The sequence below is a fragment of the Strigops habroptila genome, chromosome 11 (assembly GCF_004027225.2).
Source record: "Strigops habroptila isolate Jane chromosome 11, bStrHab1.2.pri, whole genome shotgun sequence".
Classification (NCBI taxonomy): domain Eukaryota; kingdom Metazoa; phylum Chordata; class Aves; order Psittaciformes; family Psittacidae; genus Strigops; species Strigops habroptila.
Window position 1 is genome coordinate 18308260 of NC_046360.1, and position 25879 is coordinate 18334138.

Below are 25879 nucleotides of genomic sequence, written 5' to 3' on the forward strand. Positions count from 1 at the left end.
CACTCAGACAATTTAAGCACAACAGTATCGTTCGCAATGGGGAGGAATAACAAGCTCAAAATTAATGACATGGTTCTGTGAAACTGTTTAAATACTCAGATAAGCTTTTACATGTCTATAAGGATAAGCTTTTATATGGCCATTAAAGCCCCACAAAAGTCCATATGCACAATGCTGGTTATTGGAACTGGGAAAAGATGGCTCTGGACTGGCTCTGTGTCTGCATTTCTCTTTTGAAGCATCCACTATAGCTCCCTGTCAGACAGGGTGCTGGACAAGCTCAAACTCTAAGCATGGCATGGTTGTTCTTATCTTCTCATATCCACTAAAGGATCACTACATTCCTGTAAGCCTTATGCTTTGTTTGTATTTCTGCAAGTTGTTATTACATGGAATGGTGATGTAACATCACAAATCATGCTCAAATGAGGCTCTGCATAGCTTAAATCAAGCCACTGATATAGTTTTCATTGTAGAACATTTGGGTTCTATATGATAAGGCTCCAGCATGTGGGCTTATCTCTGTTCAAGGAGGACAGAAATTGGATTTCCATTCTTCTTACAGGAGCAACTGAAAATCCCAGTAACTGGCTCCTCATTCAGCTTCATAAACAATCATCCCGCAGATTGGGATGTGCTGGCACAGCCTCATTATTTCATAAGCAATGGTGTCACTGTGGACTCTCCTTCCTGGTTTTGATAACAAATACAGGTAGCTGCAGAAGTAACAGACCCCAAAAGTTCAAATGTGATTGGTGTGGCTCTGCTGAGTTACCAAATATGTACTGGGAAGGTGAGATACAGTGAGCAACATTCCAATTGTCTCCATCTATAAGCAGGGGTTAGCCACAATCAACAGCGCATCCCATACACAGCAGACCCATTAAACAGACAGCTTTTGATTTCATAGCCCGGCTCTCAGCCCTACATCTAGGTGCCATTTGCAACAGAGAGTTCTAATATACCTCCACCTGAATACAAGTAGACTGTCAATGGCAAACTGCACATGGCCAGAAAAGAGTATTCCTAGCATCTCACACAGTCCCAGCAGGAAAACACAGCAACTGAAACATCTCCACAGGACCACACTGCATGGACCTGCTGGAAGGCTGCAGACAAGAAACTCCTGTGAAATAAAGGCAGGCACTGAAGCTCTGCCATAGGTCAAGACTTTGCTAAGCCCTTTCCTAAACAGTAACGAGACACTCTGGAGTAACCTTTGATCCTTCATGGCCTTTCTAAGAACTGAAGTAAACAGTGGTCTTAAGGAACATTGGGAACATGTATCATGCCATCATGGCTCTGCTGCACCGCTCCGGAACCAAGAGCCTCAATTCCCATTAGTCTCAGAAGTGCATTTAAATAACAATTTTTAAAGCAGCTGCCAGCAATCTCACCACAAGATAGTTTGTCATCACCAGTACGGACACCTGAAGGCTGCTTGAGGCAGTTGTGCATGATCTGCCATCTGAGATAGATCTGCAAGTGAAATATCCTTTCTTTCTGTTACTAATGATGTGTTTGGGGTTTAAATAGAGATCTGGCAATGATCTGGTATTTTAAACAAATGCTTCTGCTAGAAAATGAAGTTTATGCACCAGTTGGTGTTTACCAGCTTTGACCCATCATCAAATCTGGAGCCTGTCACTTCTCAAGCATTAATAGTGGGCCCTTACTCTGAAACTAAGATCATTTCTATTCCCAGAAGGATGGGGACCTGAAAATAAGCACTATTTATCCTAAGTATCCCAGTCCTGGCCAGGATGAATACGGTTCAATGAGCCTTTGCTAATGCAAACCAGACTTCTGCATGCTCAGGGGATGCTGTCATTAATCCTTCAAGGACATAAATGTACAGCTGGCTTTGCTTACTGCCAGCATCTTGTTTTAAAGACCCTCCAGATATATGATGTTTAATGTACTCATGCCCTGTATCAAGGAATTTACAATCAAAAATGTTAAATCCTCCCTTTAGCTGCTATTGCCAGCCTGACCACTACAGTGTATAAAAATTCACTCTCAGGATTATAGAGTCTCTCTCAGTTACTCAACACCCCAGCACAGAACAGAGTGGCAAATATTCACATAATGAGATTGTTGCAAGTTTAAGTTAAATAAGATCATTTTTGGAACCACAGCTGATGGTTTGAAGGGAGAAGGGTCTCTACTGATAAATTTCAGGCTTAATGCTACAACAGTGTTGCAAACAGACTCTATTGATCTTTTTTCCCCATTTAGTTGTTTAAAATATCTACAGAAGAAAATAAATAAAACCATCTACATTCACTACAAATACCTACTATTAGGGTTTTTTAGTTTATCATCTCAGATGAAACACTATCTCTAGATTCCTAGATACTGTGAGATATACAGGCAAACACCAGGCTGTTCACCAGTTTTAATTCAAGCAACAAACAAAACCCATCAGGCTTTATTGTGGGACTAAGCTGAAGGACACCCAGAAACACCGCAGGGTATCAGTCCTGTTTCTGCTCCAATTTCGGCAGGACTATTTCAGATAGACAAAATCTTTTACACTCACTCTACTGGAAACTATACCAAGTAGAATATGCCATGCCCAAAATGTTTCCATGAAATGCTGGGATGAAGCTAATATAGCTGTCAAAATTCAAACATGTAGTATGGATAAAAGGGGCTCGGGGTTAGATGCTTTTGGATTGTGAGGATTTTGAACTTTTGTTTCACATCTCTCTTAAAACATAATGTTGCTAATTCCTAAAAACCTAGCAGTAAAACTCAGAAACATACTCTGCTTTCATCTTTTACCCATTTCTGTATTAGAAATGAGTACAGAATGTACTATCCCTAACCAAAATACAAGCAACATATGTGAAAGCCAAATCCAACTTATTCCTGATGTTTGGCTTTAGTAAATGTAGGAAGTGACAGTAAAATTAAGCTCAAGTTTCCTCTTAAGGATTTACAAATTTAAGGGTTTCTTCCTCAAAAACTGTCATCCCACATGGTATATCTCCATTTTCTAAAAGGTCACCTCCTCCTACCTGAGACTACACAGACTAATAAGCCTCCTAATGCAGCCAGCATCAACTGGAACACTTCCCTAGTGTGGCTCTACTTGCTTGGAGAGTTACAAACTTCCTCCTCTCTTTTCAGTGTAAGTTAGAACAACTTCTCCATGACATTTGGAACTTCAGGGGAGTTTGAAGATGGATCAGAAAGGAACTTCAAAGTGAAATTTCTAGAAGGTTTTTATTACAAGTTTTTCTCCATGTCAAATTTTATCCTAACCTGTCCTTCTGATACATAAACCTCAGGATTTGAAACTGTACTGTAGAATGTCAGGAGGTGAGGGAAAATATTAAGTCTCATATTGGATGCAAGAGGAATGGATCAGCATTAGAAAATCTGGGATTTCATCCAAGGTTGAAGCAGATGAGAAGTTTTCCAGAAGAGTTGCCCAGGGCAGTAAAGTGCAAAGAGAAAACAGGGTGGAAAAGCCTGGCTGCAGAAGTTTCAATATTAGTCACCTACTGTCAACTAAAATGGAGTGAAATATATTTTTATATTTATATAACTACCTGAGGTTTTTAATTCTAGTATAGCCCTATGATGTTAAATTTAATCACTGTGTTTACAGTAAGAGAATACAACTGGTATCACCTACCGCTTCAAACAACTGCAATTATTTTAAGTCTTCCTCCTAGTGCTATGTTACAGAGAACTCCTGAGAACTGCTTCCTGTTTTTCATACAGATTTCCCTCTTTTCCTGTGGAAACCTATTGAGGAAACTCTATGAAAACAAAAGGAAGTATCTGTTTCTAAATACCTGTAAGATTGCCCAGAAGAACTCTCTTTACCCATGATGGGCTCCTGTCAGAGCAGGGGCTGCACACGATGGGAGCAGTGCTGTGTCCCACGGCGGCAACTCTGAGCCCTCAGACAAGCTGCAGGGTGTCTGCACAGAGTGGGGGCCAAGAGGGAAAAACCTGCCATGAGCATTGTCTTAGGAAAATTAAAAAGAGAAGCAAAGAGCCAAACCCTTTTGTTAGAATAATTCAGAGTAATGTTGATGGGGAAAACACGAGTCCAGGTTCCCCAACCTTCCCATGAGGAATTTCCCCAGTAATGACTTCCATCTGCCCCTCTCTCCTTCCCCTCATTTCTGAGCTCTCCTACTCAAGAGGAACCACAGGGCTGTACTACACTCTCTGGTGTCTACATATGACCAGCCGTTACTCAGGGAGTAAGACACAGCAGCACTGAGCCATGTGTGGTTAAAGATCTTCCCCACAGAATGTACCTCCTTTAATAACCTAATGGTAGCAAGTTCTGCAATACCTTAAACATACAGCACCTGAAACAGAATCGCTCTCACAATTGGTTTCTGCATTACTTCAGTTACCTTTAAGGTAGCTCTGATTTGCTTTAGACATCTAAGTTTCAAGACTGTGGAGCTAGAAGATCCAAAACAAAAGTAGCAAATGTACTTCATGTATTTCCACATAATTTTGTGTCTGTTTCTGAAGGCCTGCTCAGCTCCACAGAATCTGGATGACGTTTACTCCCCAAGTACTGCGGTTCTGCTGTGAGTGTTTCAAAGACCAACTGCAGGGACTGTTAAAGGATGGAAGGTGCTTTTGTTTCCATTTTTCATACCCCTGTTAAATAATCTACATGCACTTTCCAGGGCTGTATCTACTTGCTCAATCAAGTTTTCTGCTTGTTCAGTTAAAATAGCTGAAAAAAGCAGGGTTGTAGGGAGGAACAAGAGTTATTTTAAGTTCTAATAAAATCTACCTGCTCCTTTGTCCTGCAAAAGCAAGTCCTGTTATCACTTACAGTCCAAGGGCTCAAGGGCTCCTGCCAGGATTTCATTGTACCATTGCCCTAGTTAACGGGGAACACACCTGAAGGGTCTATGTACAGGCAATTTTAGGACATTATTCCAGCCATACAACATCAGTGTCGGAGAAATTACACCACCACTAGCTTTTCATAGAATCATAGAATGGTTTGGGTCGGAAAGGACCTTAAGCTCATCCAGTTCTGACCCCCTGCCACGGGCAGGGACACCTTCCACTAGAGCAGGTTGCTCCAAGCCCCTGTGTCCAACCTGGCCTTGAACACTGCCAGGGATGGGGCAGCCACAGCTTCTCTGGGCGCCCTGTGCCAGCACCTCAGCACCCTCACACGGAAGAGCTTCTGCCTTATATCTAACCTGAACTTCCCCTGTTTTAGTTTGAACCCATCACTCCTTGTCCTATGGCTACAGTCCCTGATGACTCTTCCTAAGAGAAACCATGATTGATTTTGGCTTTATCCCAGAACCTACTGATTTCAGACAGGTTAGGTCATGATTCCCTTACATCGACACAACATACATTTATGTTAAGTTCCATCATTTGCATCCTACACCAGCAGACCTGCAGTCTTAACACCACAGCCACATTCTATACAAATACAGGCATGTGAAGAGGGTACCAGAAACTGGCCTTAATAGTGCAGTAACAATTCCAAACAATTCCAGAAATGAGAAACCATCAAGATCTGGCCAATAATCCATTAGCATTGAGCAGCACTGTCCAGTTAATGCTCACACGACTGTGATAGCATGTTTAGCCTCTGTCTTTGCTGGCCTGCTCTGTCCAAGTTACACTTAAGCGTCTTTCAACATATGCTTATTCCCATAGCCCAGCTGCTTAACCAGTTTAGCTTGCAGTCCCCTGCAATAGCATCTTTGCTCTGCTGGAAGGCATCAGGAAAACCTGGAGGTTTTCTGTACATTAACCTACATTTCTGGCATCTCATTTTTCAGAAGAGACAAACAAATCAGTCCAGCCTTTTTTTCTGTTAAATGAGCTTGTACAAACCATAAACTGAACTTGGATCAAGTCAGTTGTTTGAAAACAGTAACACAGAAATCTTTACTCAGTAAAGAGGCATGTAACTTCATTTATGTAAGGGTTGCAACTGATATAATGAAGCTCAAATGTAATTAAACTGGTTTATCTCAATGAGACTACATCTTCAGTTAAAAATATGCACTTGCTTACGTATTCTGTTGTAGTAGGAAAGATACTGTGAAAAGTTCAAACTTAGGTGAAGTTTAAGTAAATTTGGTGATAAATACAATGCAAACCTACTTGGGCTGAGGTTCATCAGAGGAAAAAGTTGGAGGTACTGCTAAGACAAGCAGAGGTCCACCCATGGGGAAAGCAGATGAGCCAGAGTGCTAAACACACAGAGTAAGAAATCAGTTCTTATACGCAGGGCGCAGCTACGTATGGTTATGGGACATCTGTGTCACTGCCTTTTCAACCTCCAAATACCCTTCTTATTCAACCATGTAACCAATAGAAGATTAAATAGAAGCTGCTATATTTGCTGTCAGAATGTACCTAGGACCATAATAAATGCAGGAATACTAACACCATCTTTTCTGATCTCTGTGAACTGGCCAATGACTTTATAAACATTTGGGAAGAAAAGTCATTAAGTTGGGATTACTATAAAGGCAGTGTTATCCTGCACACGTCACCTATCAGAACAGTAAAGGCTTCAAGAAAGCAAAGGGCGGGCTGCTTTCAGGAAACATAAAACTAGTTCAAATAAGCATCTGAACAGCACAGAGCTTAAATATGAAGGAGCATGCAGAATTATACAGTATCTAGTAGAGAAACAGCCTCTCTCAAGAGGTAAGGATGTTTTTACAAACATCAGTGAAACAGAAAACACAACAGTATGAGGTAATTGTTATTGTGGTTTCCTGATACAGGATCTGAGGAACATGGAAGCTGTGACTTCCCCACGTTCACAGCAGAGGGTTGCTGGCACTGACACCTCGGGCTCAGGTCCCGCAGTAACCACGTGCTCCCTTTGCACGCCGAGGGCCCAGCAACGACCTCAGGACAGCTCTGCAGGGACCAAACAGTGAGACAGGCCTTCATGCAACTGTCCTGCAGGAGCCACAAAATCGATGGTTGCAGCCCCTCCTGTAAACATACATTAATGTTGCATTTTCCAGCTTAGTAGGAGCCGGTCAGAAATAACTTGCAGCCACTCTAACAGCAGCATTGTGCCTTAAGCGAGCCATCTTCCTTTTCTGCCACTCCAAATCCATGAGGCTCTACATCTGTAAAGTTCTGAAATACGTCCTGACGGACTTCACATGGCAGTCAATCGGAACTGGCACGTATCTTGGTGATATCTGCAGGTCTCAAACATCAGAGAACTGACAAAGAGCCTTTTGTCAGACATTGTAAGCTCTAAGAGTTTGTTCAGTAGGATCCCCACCCTGCTGCCAAGTACTCTCTGACTCTGTTTAGGAAGAGCACGTTTCTTTATCTAGGAGACATTAAAACCATCACTGGACATTTGATCTTTACTGACATACACTCTAGCACACGGAAGATAACAGAAGGATTCCTTGGGATTAAGTAGCACGTGTCTACGTGAAGGAATACACGAGAGGGGTTGGTTGTTATACAAGCAATGGCAGAAGGAAATTATCTCCAGGGCCACAGCTCTGCTGCACTGCTTTATCTGGCTTCTATGCCTTATATCAAGCATCTGGGTTATAGCTATCAGTGGTTTAGAAGTTCATGGTATTTTATTTATTAGTTTTTCATTGTAGGCTTTCAAGCACCTCTGTAAAATACAAGTCAGGGTTCCAGCAGACAAGGAGAGAGAGAATTCCAAAAATAAAACTTTGGAGGTGAGGAAGAAGGCTTTGGAGAATACATACACACACCTCATGCCTATGTAGTTAGGGGGGGCATGGTGGTGTTCACATGCCTCTGTTGCTATTCCTTATGGGCTAAAAGGAGATTTCAGAAAGTGTCCAGAAAGAAGTTCTGCCAATGGGACTGTCCACCTGACTGGAAGAAAAGAGGGCTGCAAATCATGGAATCCCAGGTTGGAAGGGACCTCAAGGATCATCTGGTCTAATCTTTCTTGCCCAAAGCACGGTCTTGAGAGAGAACTTGTTCTCACATGAGCTTCAGGCTCACTTCAGATGCATACTTCCTGATAAACTGGAGAAGTAAATTGTTTGCACTGCTTGTCTGAAATGGACTCATAACTTATTGCTAATAGAGTCTTCAGCTAACTCCAGGCAGCAGGATCTATGTCCTGCTTAGAGCGGGGTTGGAGGATGTAAACCTGAGGAAGGGCACTCACAATATGTGAAGTATCTCATGGAAAGCAGGCTGGTGCAGCCCCCAGTGCTGAAGTGGGAGCCTGGATCCAGGCTACTGCCAATACCATCCACATGCTCTTCTGCTGCTCTAGAAGGAGCTGTTAGGGAAAACAGCTGACATGGCTGGTATGGCACGGTGTGAAAACCAACAGCAGAAGTCTTCTTAACTCACCTGCACGCAGCCAGCTGCTCGGAGTTACTGCTGCACCACAGGGCCTATTAGAAATGTCCACCAAGGGGGGATTTGGCTTTCTGTGCTGAAAAGACTTAACATATTGGTGTAACAGGGAAATGCTGTTATTTAACCAACGGTTAGTGGTCAGTGCAATACTGAATAAAGCCCTTCTGGTCCTCCAGCTGTCCCTGAGCATTGTCTCTTCAGACACAGACTGCTGGACTACTTCACATTATTGTGGGGTCTAGCACCAGTCCCAAGTCCACTCTGTTGAGTCTTGGGGGCTTTTGGAATGATTCTGACATTACTAGCTTCACACAAACTTCAGCTATACTAAATTAAAACAATTGTTCCAATATGGAAGAGAAGCCCAAGAGCAGAGCTGTGTAACAGATAAGAAAAGGGAGTACTGGATCTATGACTTCTATTTCCATGACTAGGAGGAAAGTTGAATTCAGGTTTTTAACCCAGAGTGCCATCAAACATTGTGCAAGCTTTAGCAAATAGCTTTTGAACTATTAGCACAATCAAGAACAAGTGATACTTCAACTTTCCTAGTTTTAGTTAGGTCTGCACCGTCTGCATCCGAACTCTAGATTTCAGTGCAAGGATCTGAATTTCTAGCTGCAGGGTGTGGTAATAGAGCTCTTGATTCCAGTGGAACAACATCTGGAAATCATTTCCGTTAGTTTGCCACAAAAGAATTCATCAAGGGGCAGGAATATCTGAATGACATAATTCCAAAGTGATGTACGTTTCTCCTGGATAGTGCAGTGACTACTGACCTTAAAATACCCCACATGGAGCAAAAAGCAGTCTAGTTCATCAAGGATATACTCGAGATCACTGCCATGCAATATAATCCCTTCCTAGGTGGAGGATTTACAGCAGCACTATTAGTTACCTCATCTGTTTAGCCTAGTTACAAAATATTGTCTTCCACAGAGCAGCCCAAATGACTAACAGTTTATTAATAATGGTAAACTAACTAAAGGTTAAGGAAAACACCAAACACTGAAACTCAGATCTTGAGCTGCATCTCAGAGCTGAAAGGAATGCGTTCTGTAAATCCCAGAAAGAAACAGGTCCATGCGGTTTGAATTCAGCTTCCTTAGTCATTTATTTGTAAGAAGGTTGTGTGTGCATGGGTGTGTGTATTTCCATGCATGAGAGCACCTAATTTGTACTTAGGCAGGTCTTGCTTAATGCACTGATATTTGTCTTAACTGTAAATATGCCCTTAACTGTTAGGTTGAAAATGACTGATGAGGTTTTTGGTATTCTCTTCACCACAGTATCATCTACCAGACTACAAAGATTATATTCAAAATGAGCAGAAAATTTTAGGTGCCCACCCTGACTTCTCTCAATGGTCACAGTACCTGGTGTTTCAAGGCAAACCACACAAAGCATTATCTCCATGGTCCCATGCTTTGGCTGCAGCTCTCATGTAGAGCTGCAGCCCCATAGTCTCAAATTCCATGCGAAAAAAACCCCAAACCATCAGGACCCAGATATTACCTGTATACATGGAACAGGGTGTTATGTGTAGAAAGCCTAATTTGCCCAGCATTATGCAGGGTCTCTGGCAGAGATGAGCATAGAATCTACTTCCTCAAAGGAGCACTTAGCTGCTTTAACAAGGACAGTACCCATTCTGTTCCTGTGTCTCACCTGACCTGCTATTTGTAGCTTCCACAGTAGGTGAAAAAGGAACTGCAGAAGTTTCCTTCTCTGTAAAGTTGTTGTCCATCCGCAGAATTCATCCATCCTATGCCTTGAAGGAGGCAAAGGTCACATAGGAAAAACAGACTGCAATTTCCCAAATAACTACTATATTGTACTGCCTGTGCTCCAGGGGTTAAGGCAACCTCCTGACATCTTGTAAGTTGAGAACCTTAAAAAAACCCCAAGCCGAATACACTTAACACACAAGAATTTGTAGCAGGTAGCATCCTCATGACATCTGTGTTTTCCATGAACAGGGTCAGATTCTCTACATGCTCTGCATAGATTTCTGCTCCTGATTAACTGAGCAACTGACAGCACAGTAAATTCTCATCCTCCATGGGAGCTGCAGAGGGAGAGGGAGGAGAAACTCATTTGTAGATGGTTTGTCCAAACAGGTACTGATAGGAGAGCAGTGGCAAGACTTCAAGAACTTGGATAACATCCCAGATTATATCAGAGAGTGTGTTTGACCCTTAAGCACTTTTTGCTGCATATTTCATCCTCTGTCCCTTTATCCCAACCCTGTCTCCTCTCTCCATGTTCATGGCTGCTGTTGCTGTATTTCTCATTCTCACTGCAACCACCGTACCTGTTCAGGGTGTAATCCCATGGTGTGTTCCCAACAGCAGTAAAACCCGATCAGAAGGTCTCCATCTGCCCACCCCTGCCCCAGCCCTGCGCTTTGCCATCCCCTGAAAGATGCAGCTCCTCAGGCCATGCACTGATCCAGGTTGCAGACTTCTCTCCCGAAATGAGGAGTATTTTAAACACACCTCTTTTCACAAATCTAGCATCATAGCAGCATGAGCACTTGCACAACCCAGAGCACGTAGGATCACGTATGAGAAGGTGCAGAATGGAAGCAAGGTTTAAAGGAGAGAGATGGTAAGAAAGAGGGAAGTTTTCTTCCACATTTCTTTAGGACTACTCCTTCAGGCCTAAAAAGCTCTTCTGGTCCTTTCTGCATGTCAAAGCCACCACTCCCTGTGGCAGTGTCCTTGTCAGGGAGAGCGCTGAGAGTTCAGAAGGGACAATCTTCCTGCCCCCATTGCTGGTTGCTAGTGCCAGCTTGCCCAACATTAGCAGAGATTCACAGCTGCTGGCAAAGCTTTATGAATTTGTTCTTGGGCATGGACTGGAGCATGTTCAATACTTTAAAGCTCCTAGAAACAGTCTGTGCTCCAAACAAAGGAGATACAAGGCCTTTCAGGAATTCGTTTACTTCTGTTATTTTTGCTTGCCTGGAATCTAAAAGATCATCCTAAGAAATGATTATATTGTGGGAAATTTAACCCAAACGCCATGGGAAAGCAATGTGCAATGGAAGAGCTTTGCACGTAAATTTGAGACTCGAAAACATCAGGAACCTATGTACCACCCAGGAAATACATTTTCCTACTCTGACCTCAGATTTGAAGTAGTGGAATAACAAGAAAGCAGTTGGCAAATAACAATATAGACCTGTGCTAAGAGCAGCCAGTTTCTGAAAAGCAATTTCCCCCCTATAAGCTCAGAAGTCTGAGCTTATAGAAGTTGCTCTTTGGATTGGGACAGTGTGGACAACAAAAGGCACCTTTGTATTCCTTAACTTCACTGTGTCTGCACAAAGGTTTGTGTTGCCTCATAAATGCTCCAGATGACCATAGGAGGAGCCCTGCATGGCAGCGAGGCAGAACTCTGCTACTCGTGACAGTGCCAAGATGTGCCTGTTCATATAAAATGTGCGGGAAGAGAAAAGATTCTGCAAGAAAACACACTGCCATCAGCAACGTTATTTTTGTTCTAGAAGATGGTGATTTTGGCAAGAAAGTGAAAGTCAGTCAGTAACATAAACCTCCCAACACTGTAACCAGTATTATAAAGGCTCTTTAACTACATCTTTATTATAGCTACTAAACCCTCATATTTAATACCTTACAGATCAAGCTGTTTAGAACCTGAGATTAAGAAATTTAAAATCCAAATTGCTCATAGGAAGTTCATTCATATGATTCCTGTTGGAGAGGGGCTCAGAGCTTACAGCACCAACCAAAGACAGATTGCAGTCAAAAAACCTACACAGACACTAAGCTCCAGCCTGAAAACATATTTGATCTGAATGTTACATGAAAAGTCATAAATAAATCAGAAATATGCACACCACCTAAACTCTGTAACTCCCTGTAGGGGATAAACCAAAACTGAAACCATTCCAAGTTCCCTGAACTCAGGCAGTTTGGGTAAAACAGCACAAAAATAAAGATCACACCTCATTTTGGTTAAAGACACCTCATACACTTCTCAAAGTATAGCTGAGTTTGTGTAACTATAGTGAGGGCAATGTCCATGCTCAGACAGCTGTTTCATCTGCTCCACATAAATCACCTAGTTAAAGGTCTATGAATGTGAAGCTAAATAATTCCTCAGTTATTTTATGCTTAGTTAGGAATGATTGAGGTTTAAGATCTGTTTAGCACCAGAAGGGGGGTGAGGTTGCTGCAGTTCCCATAACAATAAGAGGAGAGGCAATTAAAAGCCAATTACTCATGGTCATTACTTCAAGGTCCAGCACTTGGCAAACTCTCCCCTCTTCAACCTTCCTGCTCCAGAGCTGCCCATTATCTGCAGTACAAAGACTCTGACATGAATGTGGACTGTCTGCCTGTCTCCATGGGAGCCTGGCCACACTGCTCCATACCCAAACGCTTCCCAGGCAGCCTCAGCACTGCTTTCCCCTCTGATCTTTGCCCTAAACAAATGTGCTGTTTATTCACTCTTCTTCTCATTTATGAAGACCCATCTGATGCTGTATGAATACTAATGAGAAAAGAATTAAACCTATGTTTAAGAATGGGTGAAGATTCCTCCTTTGAGCATTTACCATGACAGCAAAAGCATACCAGTTGGCCTCTTTCATTAGGCTGCTCTTTACACCCCGAAAACTCTGCCACTTGGAAATTAAGACTGCAGGTTTGGCACTAAAGAAAATAAAAAGTGAATGTAGGATCCTATATTGATGGCAAAATTAAAAGAAGGAAACAGGCCCTTTCTTCCAACAGGCAGCAAAGATTCATTAGTATCCTTAAGGCTATTCTGGTTCTGTGCAGCACTGCTCATTAGCACCTTCTTCAACCCATCTCATGTTTAGTTTCAGGTTATAGTTTGAACGAATGGCAAGTCTGCCCTTGCAGCTACATGAGCAGTATTAGAAGCTCCCTTCCTCCCCTTCACAGTTTCTGTCTAGCCAGAAAGATCTCTAGCTCTGCCTCCTGATCTTTGGCACCAAACCTGGCAGACAACACTGGGTTTGGATGACATGAATGGAAACCAGCTGTGTTCATACCTCCCTCCTTTGGAAGTCAGCTGCACAGGACACTCCTCTCTACCTCTGTCACTAGGCTGTTGGTCCTGTCCTTTCCTCTCGCCTTCCATGGTCACTGCTGGGGATAAACCTGTGCCCAGCACCACACAACACTGGGCTCCAGGCGAGATGGATCAAAACACCACATTTCCAGTTGTGTTATTTCCAGTGCATCCCTGACGTTATATATTAGCTGCTCTCCTGGGGGGTTAAAATTTCTGTATGTACTCGTGCCGCTGCTTGCTTTTTTGTCTGGCAGGAGGAGCTCTGGAATTCCAGTTTGTCTGGCCACATGTTCCTTTAAACACATTTAAAATCTGCCCCATTACTGAACACCTTGAAGTAATTTTCATGTGTGATTCTAGAAAATAGGGCTGTATCTGAATCTGGGCTGCCTGTTATTGAGGGTGTAAGGTTCATTAACTTGCTATATTTCTTCTGGTGGGGAAACTAAAGCACAACGTGATTTGGTCCAAATGACAGACCCTGTGCCAGAACCAAGGTTTAAATTCTGAAGCTCCTGGGTGTGAAAGCCCTTGCTGGAAACTTTCATTTCTTTCAATTTTCCCAGATGAACATCTCCAGAGAAGACAGACGGGGCTGTCTTTAGGCAACAGTGGGCAGAAAGACCTATCAAAACATGCTGTGCTCTGTGGCTCCCTTAATTTCTCCACATTAAGAGAGAGCTGATGAGGTCCTCTCAAGAAAAATCCTACAGAATTACCAGATTTCATCAACTCATTTTAAGTTCCCTTACAAGAACTACAGAGAAGTTAAAGCTATTACTTAGGTCTGCCTTGAATCTTGTCTGAGAAGAGGGAGCCTGCTACTCTAAGTCCTGAACTATATGGGAAGGATTGGGGTTTTTTTTCCAAACTGCCCCTTGGACTCCAAGCTAAATTGAAGCCAGGCTGCCAGATGTAACATGTGGATACCACCAGCAGACGTCCCATTAAACATCACAGCATTCACCCACTTTTGCTAGAAAAGACTTCTGTGATACTTGAATATTCTCAGTGGTTTAGGGGTTAAAATTTTAACCCACTCTGAGGCTACAGTGAGTATTGACTGAAAAGTCAACGTGTCTGTATGATGTGAACCGGCTCTAGAGGTCTCTGAAATCCAGACACATCTAAATTATACTGCAGCTCAAACCTAAAAGAACAACCTGCCCCATTTTGAATGCCCAAGCTTAACAGTGCTTCTCATTTGTGCGCTGCTTTGCAATTCCTTTTTCCAGCACTAATGAAGCTAACTGACTAGCCAGGCTCCATTCTGGAGACCGCTGTTTCCCCTGACTTACAGGAAATCCAATTGTTGCTAAGCTAAATCATGCCAGGAGTCATAAATAAAACATGGCATTGGGGTTTATGCAGTCAGCTCTGCTTGAGGGGGTAAATAAATGGTTTCCTTCAGCTTCTGTCCCTGCAGAAATACTAACATAGTGACTTTGGTGGTTGTGGCTGTTAAATCCCTGATCTTCAGATACTTTGACAAGCAACAAGGGAACTACTATTGGTGTGGTTCTGGAGGAACTGACAGTAGCTGCATTACATTAAACAAAAGCTCTCTGCAATACTTCTCTCCAACTTGGCATCAGCTTTTCTGTTGCTACATCCCAAGTCCTGTTTCCAGCGGTAGCTGAATTCGCAGGCAGGAAGTCTTTAGAAGATTTGTACAGTGATGAAAAATTCTGCAACTTGTTTCAGCAGCACCAATTGCTCAGTGCTTTAACTCTCACTTTTGGTTGATGACTATATAAGGTGTTAAGTACAAGGAATTTCAACATTCACCAGCCCAAAACTAATCTGAGGAAGAATTTGGAGGGCACTTAATTGACTACAAAACTCCTAAATTCTGTTTTCTTTCTTCTGCACATAGATTGCTTGTGATCTACCTGACAGCTCCTACTGGGAAAAGTATAACTATTATATGGTCTAAAGAGGAAAATATCCAGATGTAACTATTGAAAGAAAAATGCTTTCTAAATAGTAAAAAAGCAATAGAAATGTACTCTATAGGAAATGTAGAATATTACATTACACAACACACACAAGCTTGCTATGGATTGGACTTGGTGTTCAATTCGCTCCATACCTGAGGGGTAGCTTATTCGTACCTTGGAAAATGCTTGATATCAAACTTACATGTGTGGACTGATACACCACATTTCCATTTGTCCAATGTAACTATGAGTTTCTTACTACATTGTAATAGTTCAATTTCTTAAATTCTTCATAGCTTTGATTTCAGTAACATTTTGTGGAATTAAGTTCTATATTATGTACATTATGTGAAAAAACAAGATTCCTAAAATAAATTCAGTATTAGGTGTTGCCTTTCCATGTCATAGACATTATTTGCTACTCTGGATGTAAATAGGAGTGTCTGAATTAATTTTGTCAACTATGTTGCATTCTTCCATTGTATTTCCTCTGCATAAGTGATACTGTCATTCATTACATCCCTATGAAACAGCAGGTATGAGAGTCAAAGTGGACCAGACCAAATGTATTCCAGTAAGAGAGCAGTAGCTCCAATGGACTCATCATTTCTGCCGTTTCATATTCCATTCCCATTCTTTCCAAAATGTAATATTTTATTAGAATCCCAGCCTGGTTTGGGTTGGAAGGGACCTTAAAGCTCATCCAGTTCCAACCCACTGCCCCGGGCAGGGACACCTTCCACTAGAGCAGGTTGCTCCAAGCCCCTGTGTCCAACCTGGCCTTGAACACTGCCAGGGATGGGGCAGCCACAGCTTCTCTGGGCACCCTGTGCCAGCGCCTCAGCACCCTCACAGGGAAGAGCTTCTGCCTCAGAGCTCATCTCAGTCTCCCCTCTGGCAGGTTAAAGCCATTCCCCTTGTCCTGTCCCTACAGGCCCTTGTCCAAAGCCCCTCTCCAGGTTTCCTGTAGCCCCTCTAGGCATTGGAAGGCCGAATTGTTAGAAAATAAGCCCATGTTGTTAGATGTTGGTTTGTGTGCAGTCAGTTTCCATTGTGCTACACCCAACAACTTACAGTGACTTGGCTCATTTCTGGATTGACAGACTTGGGTCTTTTCCTGATTGGGTTAGAACACTTCCAACTCAACTACATGTAAATATATTTTGGATTTTTTCCTCTAGCATGTGCTACCTTGAATTTCCTTGAAGGTCTTACCCCAGCCCTGTCCACGTACGTAACTATGAATTCCTCAGTCTGAAGAGTCACTGTCCTTCACTGAACTTAATTTTCTTCAAAATACATTTTGTTGGCACACTTAAGGACTCGCATTCATCAGTTACATTATTTGATTTGTGTATCACCACTTGAAAGCAGTTTCCTTTAAAACACACAGATGTAATACCCTGTCCTGGGTAAACCACGACATACCCTCACATTCCACTCAGAAAAACACGCCTTTTCCAATGAGAGAGTCAGCAATGCAGAAGCACATTGCTGAGATGCTTCTTACTGGTAACTCACTGATTTTCAGATGTGTCACTGTTTCTGTATCATTCTTTTTGACTTTTCAGTGGCTGGCACTGCTTTGTCTCCAGTACTTGGAAGATTTAGGTCAAAACCGCCTGACATTTCAGAGTCAGAGTACCAGAAGTGACCAGATGCAAGCCAAGGTGTTATGGTGCCCATGGTAAAGACGAGGCATGCACTGCCATAAACTGCCAATGGGGAAGGGAGAGTTTATGACCAGAGTAGAATATTCTCATATGTAGTTTCTAGAGGTCTTTGACTTGAACTAAAAGCTATAAGTAGCATTTTGTTTTGTTACCTAAAGAACAGCTGAAGCCCACCTTCCTTTGATTCCCTGTGAAGCACCCAAATGCAGCCCTCAGGGGTTCAACTCCACAGGCACAGATACCCCTGTTCTGCTATGGCAAGTCTGCACGAGTGCAGAGTCATTCATGTGCTACACTGTGTGCATTTATCTTGCTTTCTCTCATTTCCTGCAAGCCCACTTGACTTCATCCTTCCTTTCCAGGTCAGAACGGGTGAGATTGCAGCTTCCCTCAAGCAGCAGCCCAGAGCAGAAGGAGGGAGCAGCCCTACCAGATGGGAGATGCTGCCTGGCTGTCGAACAACAGGACCGGCGCTCGCCCACCGGCGGGGCTGGGGCTTCTGAGAACGGTACCAAACCCAGTACCCACCCACTTTACCTACTCACTCATCTGTAAGATCCTCAGCAGAAAAACTAAGAGAGATATTAAGCCCACTTAAGCCACAAACCACTCCTAATGAATTTTGAAATCCTAGACCTAAATAAAAGGTAATATCCCAACTTTCTATCTCTCAGTCCCTCCATAGTTTTATGTTCAGTGAAAGACTGAAGGTATCACTTAGACCTATGATATAAAAACCTGATTTTTTCATATGATTCACCTGACCAAAACATTTTCCTTGCTTAAAAGTATGAAGTTTTCATTTCTTTGTAAATAAAGACTTGAAACTGCAGCAAAAATAACTTCCAACAAAGCCACATGCAGTTAATACTGTACAGTCACTCTTTGGAAACATCCTGGCTGCTTCAATAACTCTGAAAAGGTCCAACCTGTGTAGCACATGCAGCACTAACCACTGCCATAACATTTGACACTTGTGCTGTCCCATGAGACCACATGAGGCATCCTTTGAATGCCTTCTGAAGTCACTGGGGTTGCCAAGGCTGGCTCTCACTATCCATGACCTCAGCCAGGCCTTTGCAGAGCAGCCAGTTACAAGGGCTCTCAAACAGACAGCAATCTGGAGGGCTCATTTCACTGCTGTAATGCTGAGACATGTTTATGACAGCCATCATAGAAGGCAAACATCTTCTGCCTCCCATGCGCAGTAGACAGCAAATGCAAGGTTTGCCAAGTCTGCCTTACCTTCAGTGATTATTTTGGGGTTTTGAACATATCTAGCTCAAAGAAGACAAAAGCACTTATCTGACATCAACAGTAAGTAACAGGGTATCTCTACTGCAGTCTGGAGAGCCGTACGTAGTGACAAAACCTTAACGTTAGATATTTATTGCATGGACCTGGCAAGCAGCTGCTTGGGAATGTGAAAAAGGCTGACATTTCAATACAATGAACACTGTAGCATGTTCTCCATATGGTTAGACTTGCAAAGCAAACCTGCTTTCACAAATATTTTCATCAAATCAGACACTTGGCCAGCTCAAAGGCAGTTGCCATGTCTACACCACCCATATTTCAAGTACAAACAGCTTTTTAGCAAAGCTTTTCAAGGAAATAAATTGTGGGTTTATAGATTTAAAACTGTTCCATCAAATAAAAAAGGATTAGTTAGGCTGAAAAGAAAAATAAGTCAGAAAGCCGAACAAATAAAAGGATGTGCAAACATCTGCGATAAACCTCGATATACCAGGCAAATACATCCAGGTGCAGAATTAGTTATGGGGTTTTATACACATTTTAGTAAATATTAATGTCTTAGAGCAGAAGAGCAATTGCATCAGTGGAATAGGGCAAGTTATTCTACATCAGCTGGTTTACAAATTAATCCCTAAATATCACCACAATAAAGTGTAAAATGTTAGCATAGTAGAAGAATTTTAATAAAATACTGGCTTTACGTTAAAGGAGATGAATAAGAGGTTTTGCTTTTCCTTTCTGCTTTCCAGTCCTGCTAACCATAACCTCAGATCTCTTTCGTGGAAGTCTCTTTTGCCTACACATTCAATCAGGGCAGAGGACGTTCCCATGGAGGGGGAAGCATTACAAGTGTCTTCGATATCTTAGCATGAAGACTGCTCGAAATTCACATGCCTTTTCTTCCGTTTCTAAAAGCCTAATCCAAGTGTCTGCTATGCCAGATGCTGCAATTCATTTACTGGGTTCAAAGGGACCCACAAAACATACCAGTTTGAAGCTCTTCAAGGAATCCATAGTACTGTGCAATCAGTTCTCACAGCTGCCACAACAGTTGTAAACTCTGGTTGTTGTCCCTTTGAACTCCTACAGCAAGAAAATAAGTGATGGTAGAAGCAGCTCACTGCTAATGTATCCAAGATCGAACATAGAAAGTCTTTTTTTGTTGTTGGTTTGGCTGTGCACAGTCTCATGGAAAGCAAGCACTTCTAATAAGCTAGTTTATACAGTGTAAGGATTGCCATGTGAATACAGCCATTCATTCTCTAATAAAAGAGCAACAAAGCATCCAACTGAGCTTTGTTCCTGCTTAGGCAATGCATTAGTGAGCATGATAACTTATAGATTAGGCGCATTGGATGCTACTGGAATGAAGGTTGCATTAATAAACATATGTAGAATGTTAACCAAAGCTAAAAAATAACATTTTTCCTTCGTTGCTGAAGCTAGAGCTGGGCAGGCTGAAGCACGCCATGGGCTGGCAGTGGGCAGCAAAGGGCTTCTGCAGAGGTGGGACACCAGTGGCCTGCCAAGAGGTCCTGCCAACACCCCACGGGCAGTGACCACTCACTGCCTCCTGGCACAGAGCCCTGCAGATCACACACAACTTCTAACAGCAACGGCTTGAAAATGGTATTTTAGCTTGAGCTGCAGGTGCTGTGCCCTTGAAATGAGACAGAAAATCACAGACCTGAGAGTCTCTGCTGGGCCACTCATCCCCTTGAGCCCACCGTTGCCATACAGAATGAACTGTGTACACACAGCGCTTGTAACCTTACCTGAGGGCAAACATGGTTTGATATTTGAAGCAATAACAGCATTTGACTTGATAATGGTTAGAATTCATTAAACCTGTTTAATTAACTGACAGTGATTAAGTGCAAATAAGTCTAAAATACAGAATCATGTTGACACTGGCTTAACCTGATGTCAGCTCAGAATGAATATTCAGAACAACGATGTGACCAGTGTTTTTCATGTACTCAAGGTTTCAGAAGACTCCCAGTAAATTACAAGCATCATAATCATCCTCTAAGACCCAGTAAATATCTTCTTGTGATAAAAAGGAGTTAAATGCAATAGCTTTTGTAAATTACAGCTGAAACAGTACTAAAATACTACTGTAATAGTACATGTATAGTTACATGCATTGCAGATGGCTTGTTTATAACCTACTGAGCATGTGAGGAAACATTAGGTTTAGGTCAAAAAAGATAACTAAACACTAGTTAGCTATAGGTCTGACATTACATTTATATACTAAAACCACTGACCCTACAAAACACAGAGAATCATGGAATCATAGAATGGTTAGAGTTGGAAAGGACCTTAAGACTATGAACAAATTACAGAATATTTATACCAAATTCCTGCACTCTGAATACGTGTTCAGCTGGTACAATGACTAAGCAAAAATAACCTCACGCAGTACAGTGCTTTCTCATTCCTCTTCAAAGTGTATATTCCATGAACAGTAACTGCCCCCCCCCTTACAGCAGACTGATCATTCACACTTACCCTTATATTATAACTGCTTAAAAAAGAGATTTGAAGCAAAATAGCTACAAGTTACCTGCAAAAAAGCGCTAAAGTATTCAAGGATCTTAAAGCACTGCCCCCGACAGAGGCTCCCCTGCCTTGCCTTTGGAGCCCCTTGCCACAGATGCTGGAGGACCCCAGGCTCTGCTTCACTGGGGTTTTCAAACTCTCACTTCTTTTTGTCTCTCTGTCTCTGGGGTTAAAGCACCACAGCTGTGGCCCGTTGGGGTTGATGTGTGTTGCTGGTTTCTCATGCAGAGGATCAGCTGTTCCGTGCTGTGGAGGGCCAGGCTGCCTCTGATGAGGAAGAAGAGAAGTGGGCAGGAGACCAGCCCGCCCAGGTGGACCACATGAAGAAGATACTGGCCAAGCTCCCCTGCTGTGCCAGTGGGTAGGTTAACGCTTCCTGACCCCTTGGCAAAGACTATTTCATGACCTGAAGGCACTATGGCTTCAGGATGAAGCAGTAATGCTACAAGCAAAAGCAGTAGGCTCCTTTGCCCATCCCAGCCTAACCCAAGGCGGCGGCAAACGGGCACAGATTTGTGATGTGGGCTGCCAAGAGTTTTGCAGGAAAATTGGCTTTTACAAGCATAGACCTTCATCTATGAGAGAGGTTCCCCTAATTTATTGATTTGTTTTTAAAATGTCTATATAGGTGTGATGAAAAGATGTGGAAAAAGCTAATGTCTTACCTGGAGACCACCAATAGTGATGGCCGTGAAGCAGCGCCTGTGGAGCTGGCAGAGAGAATCACACAGCTCACTGAACAGCTCCAGCTGAAAGGGCACGAAGTGCAACAACTGGGAACAAACATGGAAGAGGTAATAGGCACCAAGCAGAGTGTGAAAGAGTTAGTTATGTATCTCTAAGTAGCTGCATTTATATACATGTGCATTTATATTGCGGCCATTCCGCTCTCTTGCTGATGTTCCTCACCGGGCCCTTAGCTTGTCAGCTCAAACATCTCAGGCTTCCCTGTAACACCTGTGTTTCGTGTCTGGTTCCTACCTGAAACTCCTTTTGTTTGGAGGATGAGAAGTACACCAGCCACTATCAGACACAGGCTGTTCCAATAAAATAGCCAAGATATCCTATTAGTCCCGTGTGATCTTAGTGTTTAAATCCTGCACACCGCAGCCACTGATGGGCACAGATTTAAATGCTGGCAATCCTTCTGTGAAACAAAAATAGGGAATCGTCTGCATTGCTTTGGCCTGCTTTGTCTTAAGGTTCAGTCAGTGCTTGTTCAGGTATTGTACGAAATACCCCTTATTTGAAAGGAGCATAAAGATTTCAGTAGTTTCAGGACTGTATTAATCACTAAGCTGTTTAAAGTAACAGTAAAATATTCAGCTTCGTTACATGTTGCCAGCTTTTGATTCTTATCAATATTTCGTATCGTTTGTCCCCGTGACTAAATCAAATGAAGTTACTTGGAAGGAAAAAGAATTAAGACCAGGATAAGATCACACTTGTGTCTTACACAATGTGCAGTATTTGATGACAATTTATTCCTGCAATACTCCTTGGAGCAACACAAAGCTTCCTTCTACACTGCTTAACATCACCCCACAGAAAAACTTAGGGTTATTCTTCCTAACTACTCTCCTGTAGGTAGTGCCAGTTTTCTTCTTCCCCCTTTTTTCCTTTCCTTCTGCAGTATCGCATTGCCTTCTTTTTAATCTCTGCTGATGGATATTGGTTCTGTGCACCTTGTTCAGAGAAGTACCATTATCAATAGATTAATACAAAATTCCAGGGATCTGTTGCTCTTGCTTTGAAGACAAGCAGGGAGGTGAATAAGCCACAGTGCCAACTCACTGCAACATGAATTTAAAAGCAGTAGGATGAATCATTTTGAGCCTGTTAGAAATTTATTCTTAAACCCTCTTATTTAGCCAGCATTTATATCTTGTGTGCAGTTATAGTTTGGGGTTTGTGATGCTACAAAACAGGCAGAGAAGTACTAAGTAATTTCTCTCCAAAAGGTGACTGTCCCTGTAACCAACACAGAGTAACTTGGAAGACTGAGAAATGCTCTCTCTCATCTAACTTGCAAGTAAATATATTGGCTTAATAAATAACCACCAAGAACACTTCCTCTGATGACCTGACAAACTACCTTATCCATTGCTCTATATATTTCTATTTGGACCTGTTCAATGCTGACAATTAGACAAATGACAACAAATCTCACAAGTACCAGGCCCAGCGGGCAAGTGAAGAGCAACACTCTCGAACACTGAACAATAATCACTTCAGTCTAAGACTTGTAAAACCAGGGTGAAAGAGTTCTAAGATCTGTCCTGTCTGCAGAGTCCTGCTTTCCAACACCAGGACAGTTAAAAATGGTTTTCACTGAAGGCAGGTGCTGAAGGTGTCAGGACCTGGGGACAATGGCTGGAGAAAACAGGAGTGATGCCCTGCCAGGCGCAGTGCTGCAAAGAAATGCCAATTCCTTTCTGTGACAGCGTGCATGCAAGCTGCCAGCTTCATTACAAACACAGGCAGTTTATCAGCTGCCAGCCAGGGTCAAATGAACAGCTCATCCCAACATCACACGCCTGGTGGCGAGCAGCAGTTGCTTAGAGAAAAGCAGTGAGAAACAGTACAGAGGATTTACTTCTTGGTATTGCTCACCTGGTTCCCAACACACCAGGGACAGATACAACTTGAACTGGATGGTGCATGGACTATCATGGTTAATGGCCAGTCCCAGAGCTATTTACCAGGAATTTACCTTTCCTTTCTCCAAAGCTAGCAATGCTTTTAGTATCTCGGGGCAAGGACTCCCACATACTAGTTGAAAAAGAACAGGTTTTGAGGATTTGATTTTGTTTGCTTTAAATCTGCTGCCTGATCATCCATTGTCACCTCAGTTTTGTGCTTGGGAATCAGCAAATTACCTTTACCTCATCGTTTTACAGACTTTTATTATGAGAAATGCTGCCTTAGTTACAACCATTCCTAGCGAGCCTCAGCTCTCTTAGTACAGAAACCATTCCTTATTTCTATTATTCTACTTTATTCTTCCATGTGCTTTTCAAGCTCTATTACCCTTTTTGAATTAGAATAACTGAAATATGCTTAGTATTCAAATGCAAGCCCTCGGTGGCAATAAGCAGAGTTGCTGTTTTGTGCCTAGTTCCTTCCCCCACATCTCCTAGCAGGTATGTTCTGACCTCTGCTGACCACTGAGCCGTGTTCAGGAGGTGACAGCTCTTCCACATCTCCTTCTGAGTGGCAGTCATCATTGCTGCATGTGTAGTGTACAACTTTGTGGACCCTTCCTACATGCCTTACTTTGCATTATTGACACTGAATTTCATCTGATCATTTATTGTCCATTGCTATTCAATATCATGAACTCTTGCTGTCATTGCTCTCAGGCAGCTTTAGTTTTGATTACCCCCCAAAAACGTATTGAGAGCAAACTTAAAACCTTTTACATTCACCTTTTTAAAGATCATTTCTGAGTGTGCTGAAAGCTCAGGGGAGCTCCTTGTGAGACCCGCAGGGTTGTGTCCCTGCCCTGTGCACCCTTCAGTGCTGGTCTGTCACGCTGTGCTCGGCCCCAGCTCGTGACGCGCTGTGAGACCCTGGCAGGATCAGCGCTGAGGTTTTTTGAGTCTTTGCTGATGAGCCTTATGAAAAGCTTTCTGCAGATTCAAAATACATTCTGTCAATCAACTATATTAACACTATTCAGATATATTCATAGACCCCTTCAAAGAAATCTAACAGATTCTTCACTATGTTCATCTATGTATTCACCAAGTCCCTCCACCATTACAGTTCCTATCAATGTGCCTGACAGAATTACTGATACTCTCAGGGATTTGCTGTTCCTCAGATAATCTCTGAACCCCCTCTTAAAAATTGATGCTCCGTTTGCCACCCTCCAGGCCTTTGAGGGTGAAATTATTTAAAAGATGAATTGCACAGCACAATTCAGCACCTCATTCTGCCTTTCTGGTACCCTTTTCTTCCCTTTTGGAGAACGTTTCTCAGGTTCACTGCTTGTAAAAGGGGCTCTAATATGTTTTCTGTGGAAAACACAATAGAATTGTTTTCTCTTACATTGCTTAAGGAATATTAATTATTCACTGTCCTAAATGAATTTGGACATACTGCTCCAGAGCTCAGGTTTTCCCCATGCCATTCTCTCCCGTTTATAGGAGGGCTGGATAGCAGCTGCTGCCTTCTCAAAACTGGTGTTTGGCAAGGTGGTGTTTCCATCTTACAAACAAGGCACAGATCCAAACCCTGGCTCTGATGAGGGACTTTGACAGAGCTAAGAACAAACCCCAGTCCTCTGAGCCCTATGACTTAGCTACTGACCATCCTCCTCAATCTCTAGCTTTTAAAAAGAGCTTATGCTTCACTAGCATCGTTATCTTATTGCCAGTGTCAAGGTAACCAGAGGTGCTAGATGTAACCTAGCTAGGGAAATCAGTTTGGGAGAATGGTTTAATGGCACACTGAGCTGCTGTCTTCAAGCACAATAAGATGACAAGAAGTGCATACCCATAGGTATAAATGAAAGGAAGGTATCAGGAAACTAGCATCCTTGCTGGTGACAAGGTGGCTGTCAAGGTGTAACTGCTGTGAAAAGCACTTTACTCACTCTAGCACAGGAAATATAAGCCAAAAGGGCTTTGTAGGAGCGGTTAAAATAATGACCTTTTTACCTCTCTGTTATTTGTCAGGCACTGCTTCAGCTGTACAGGGGGACACAACAACTCCATATGTGTAGTACCTACCTATGCCAGGTGGTATTTACAATGCAGAGGCAATGTGTAGTATAATAAAGGAAAGCACATTTCATTCATTGCAGACCTCCCCCAGCCTCTAGAGTATTTGCTGTGTGTCAGTGGGAGTGCTGCCACATCAGTGTAACAAAGCTGGCTCTCCAAGCAGGAAAATGTTCCTGTGTTCCTCCAAAAGCAGGGTTCAGACAGGACTGCTGAAATCACTGTTTGGCAGATGGACCAGATGCAGTGATCCAAACTTCTGGAGCTGCTGTATAGCACAGGGAGC

At 42.6% G+C, this 25879-nt stretch overlaps 1 protein-coding gene across 2 annotated transcripts in view; it reads left to right on the forward strand.

The window, feature by feature from the left end:
- The window catches only part of EFCC1 (EF-hand and coiled-coil domain containing 1), a 52365-nt gene that overhangs the window by 19781 nt on the left and 6705 nt on the right, over nucleotides 1-25879 (forward strand). For both annotated transcript variants that reach the window (XM_030501817.1, XM_032920215.1), the window contains exons 3-5: nucleotides 17407-17552; nucleotides 21095-21227; nucleotides 21495-21660. In XM_030501817.1, coding sequence (XP_030357677.1) covers nucleotides 17407-17552; nucleotides 21095-21227; nucleotides 21495-21660 — 445 coding nt within the window. The remainder of the gene's footprint in view (nucleotides 1-17406; nucleotides 17553-21094; nucleotides 21228-21494; nucleotides 21661-25879) is intronic.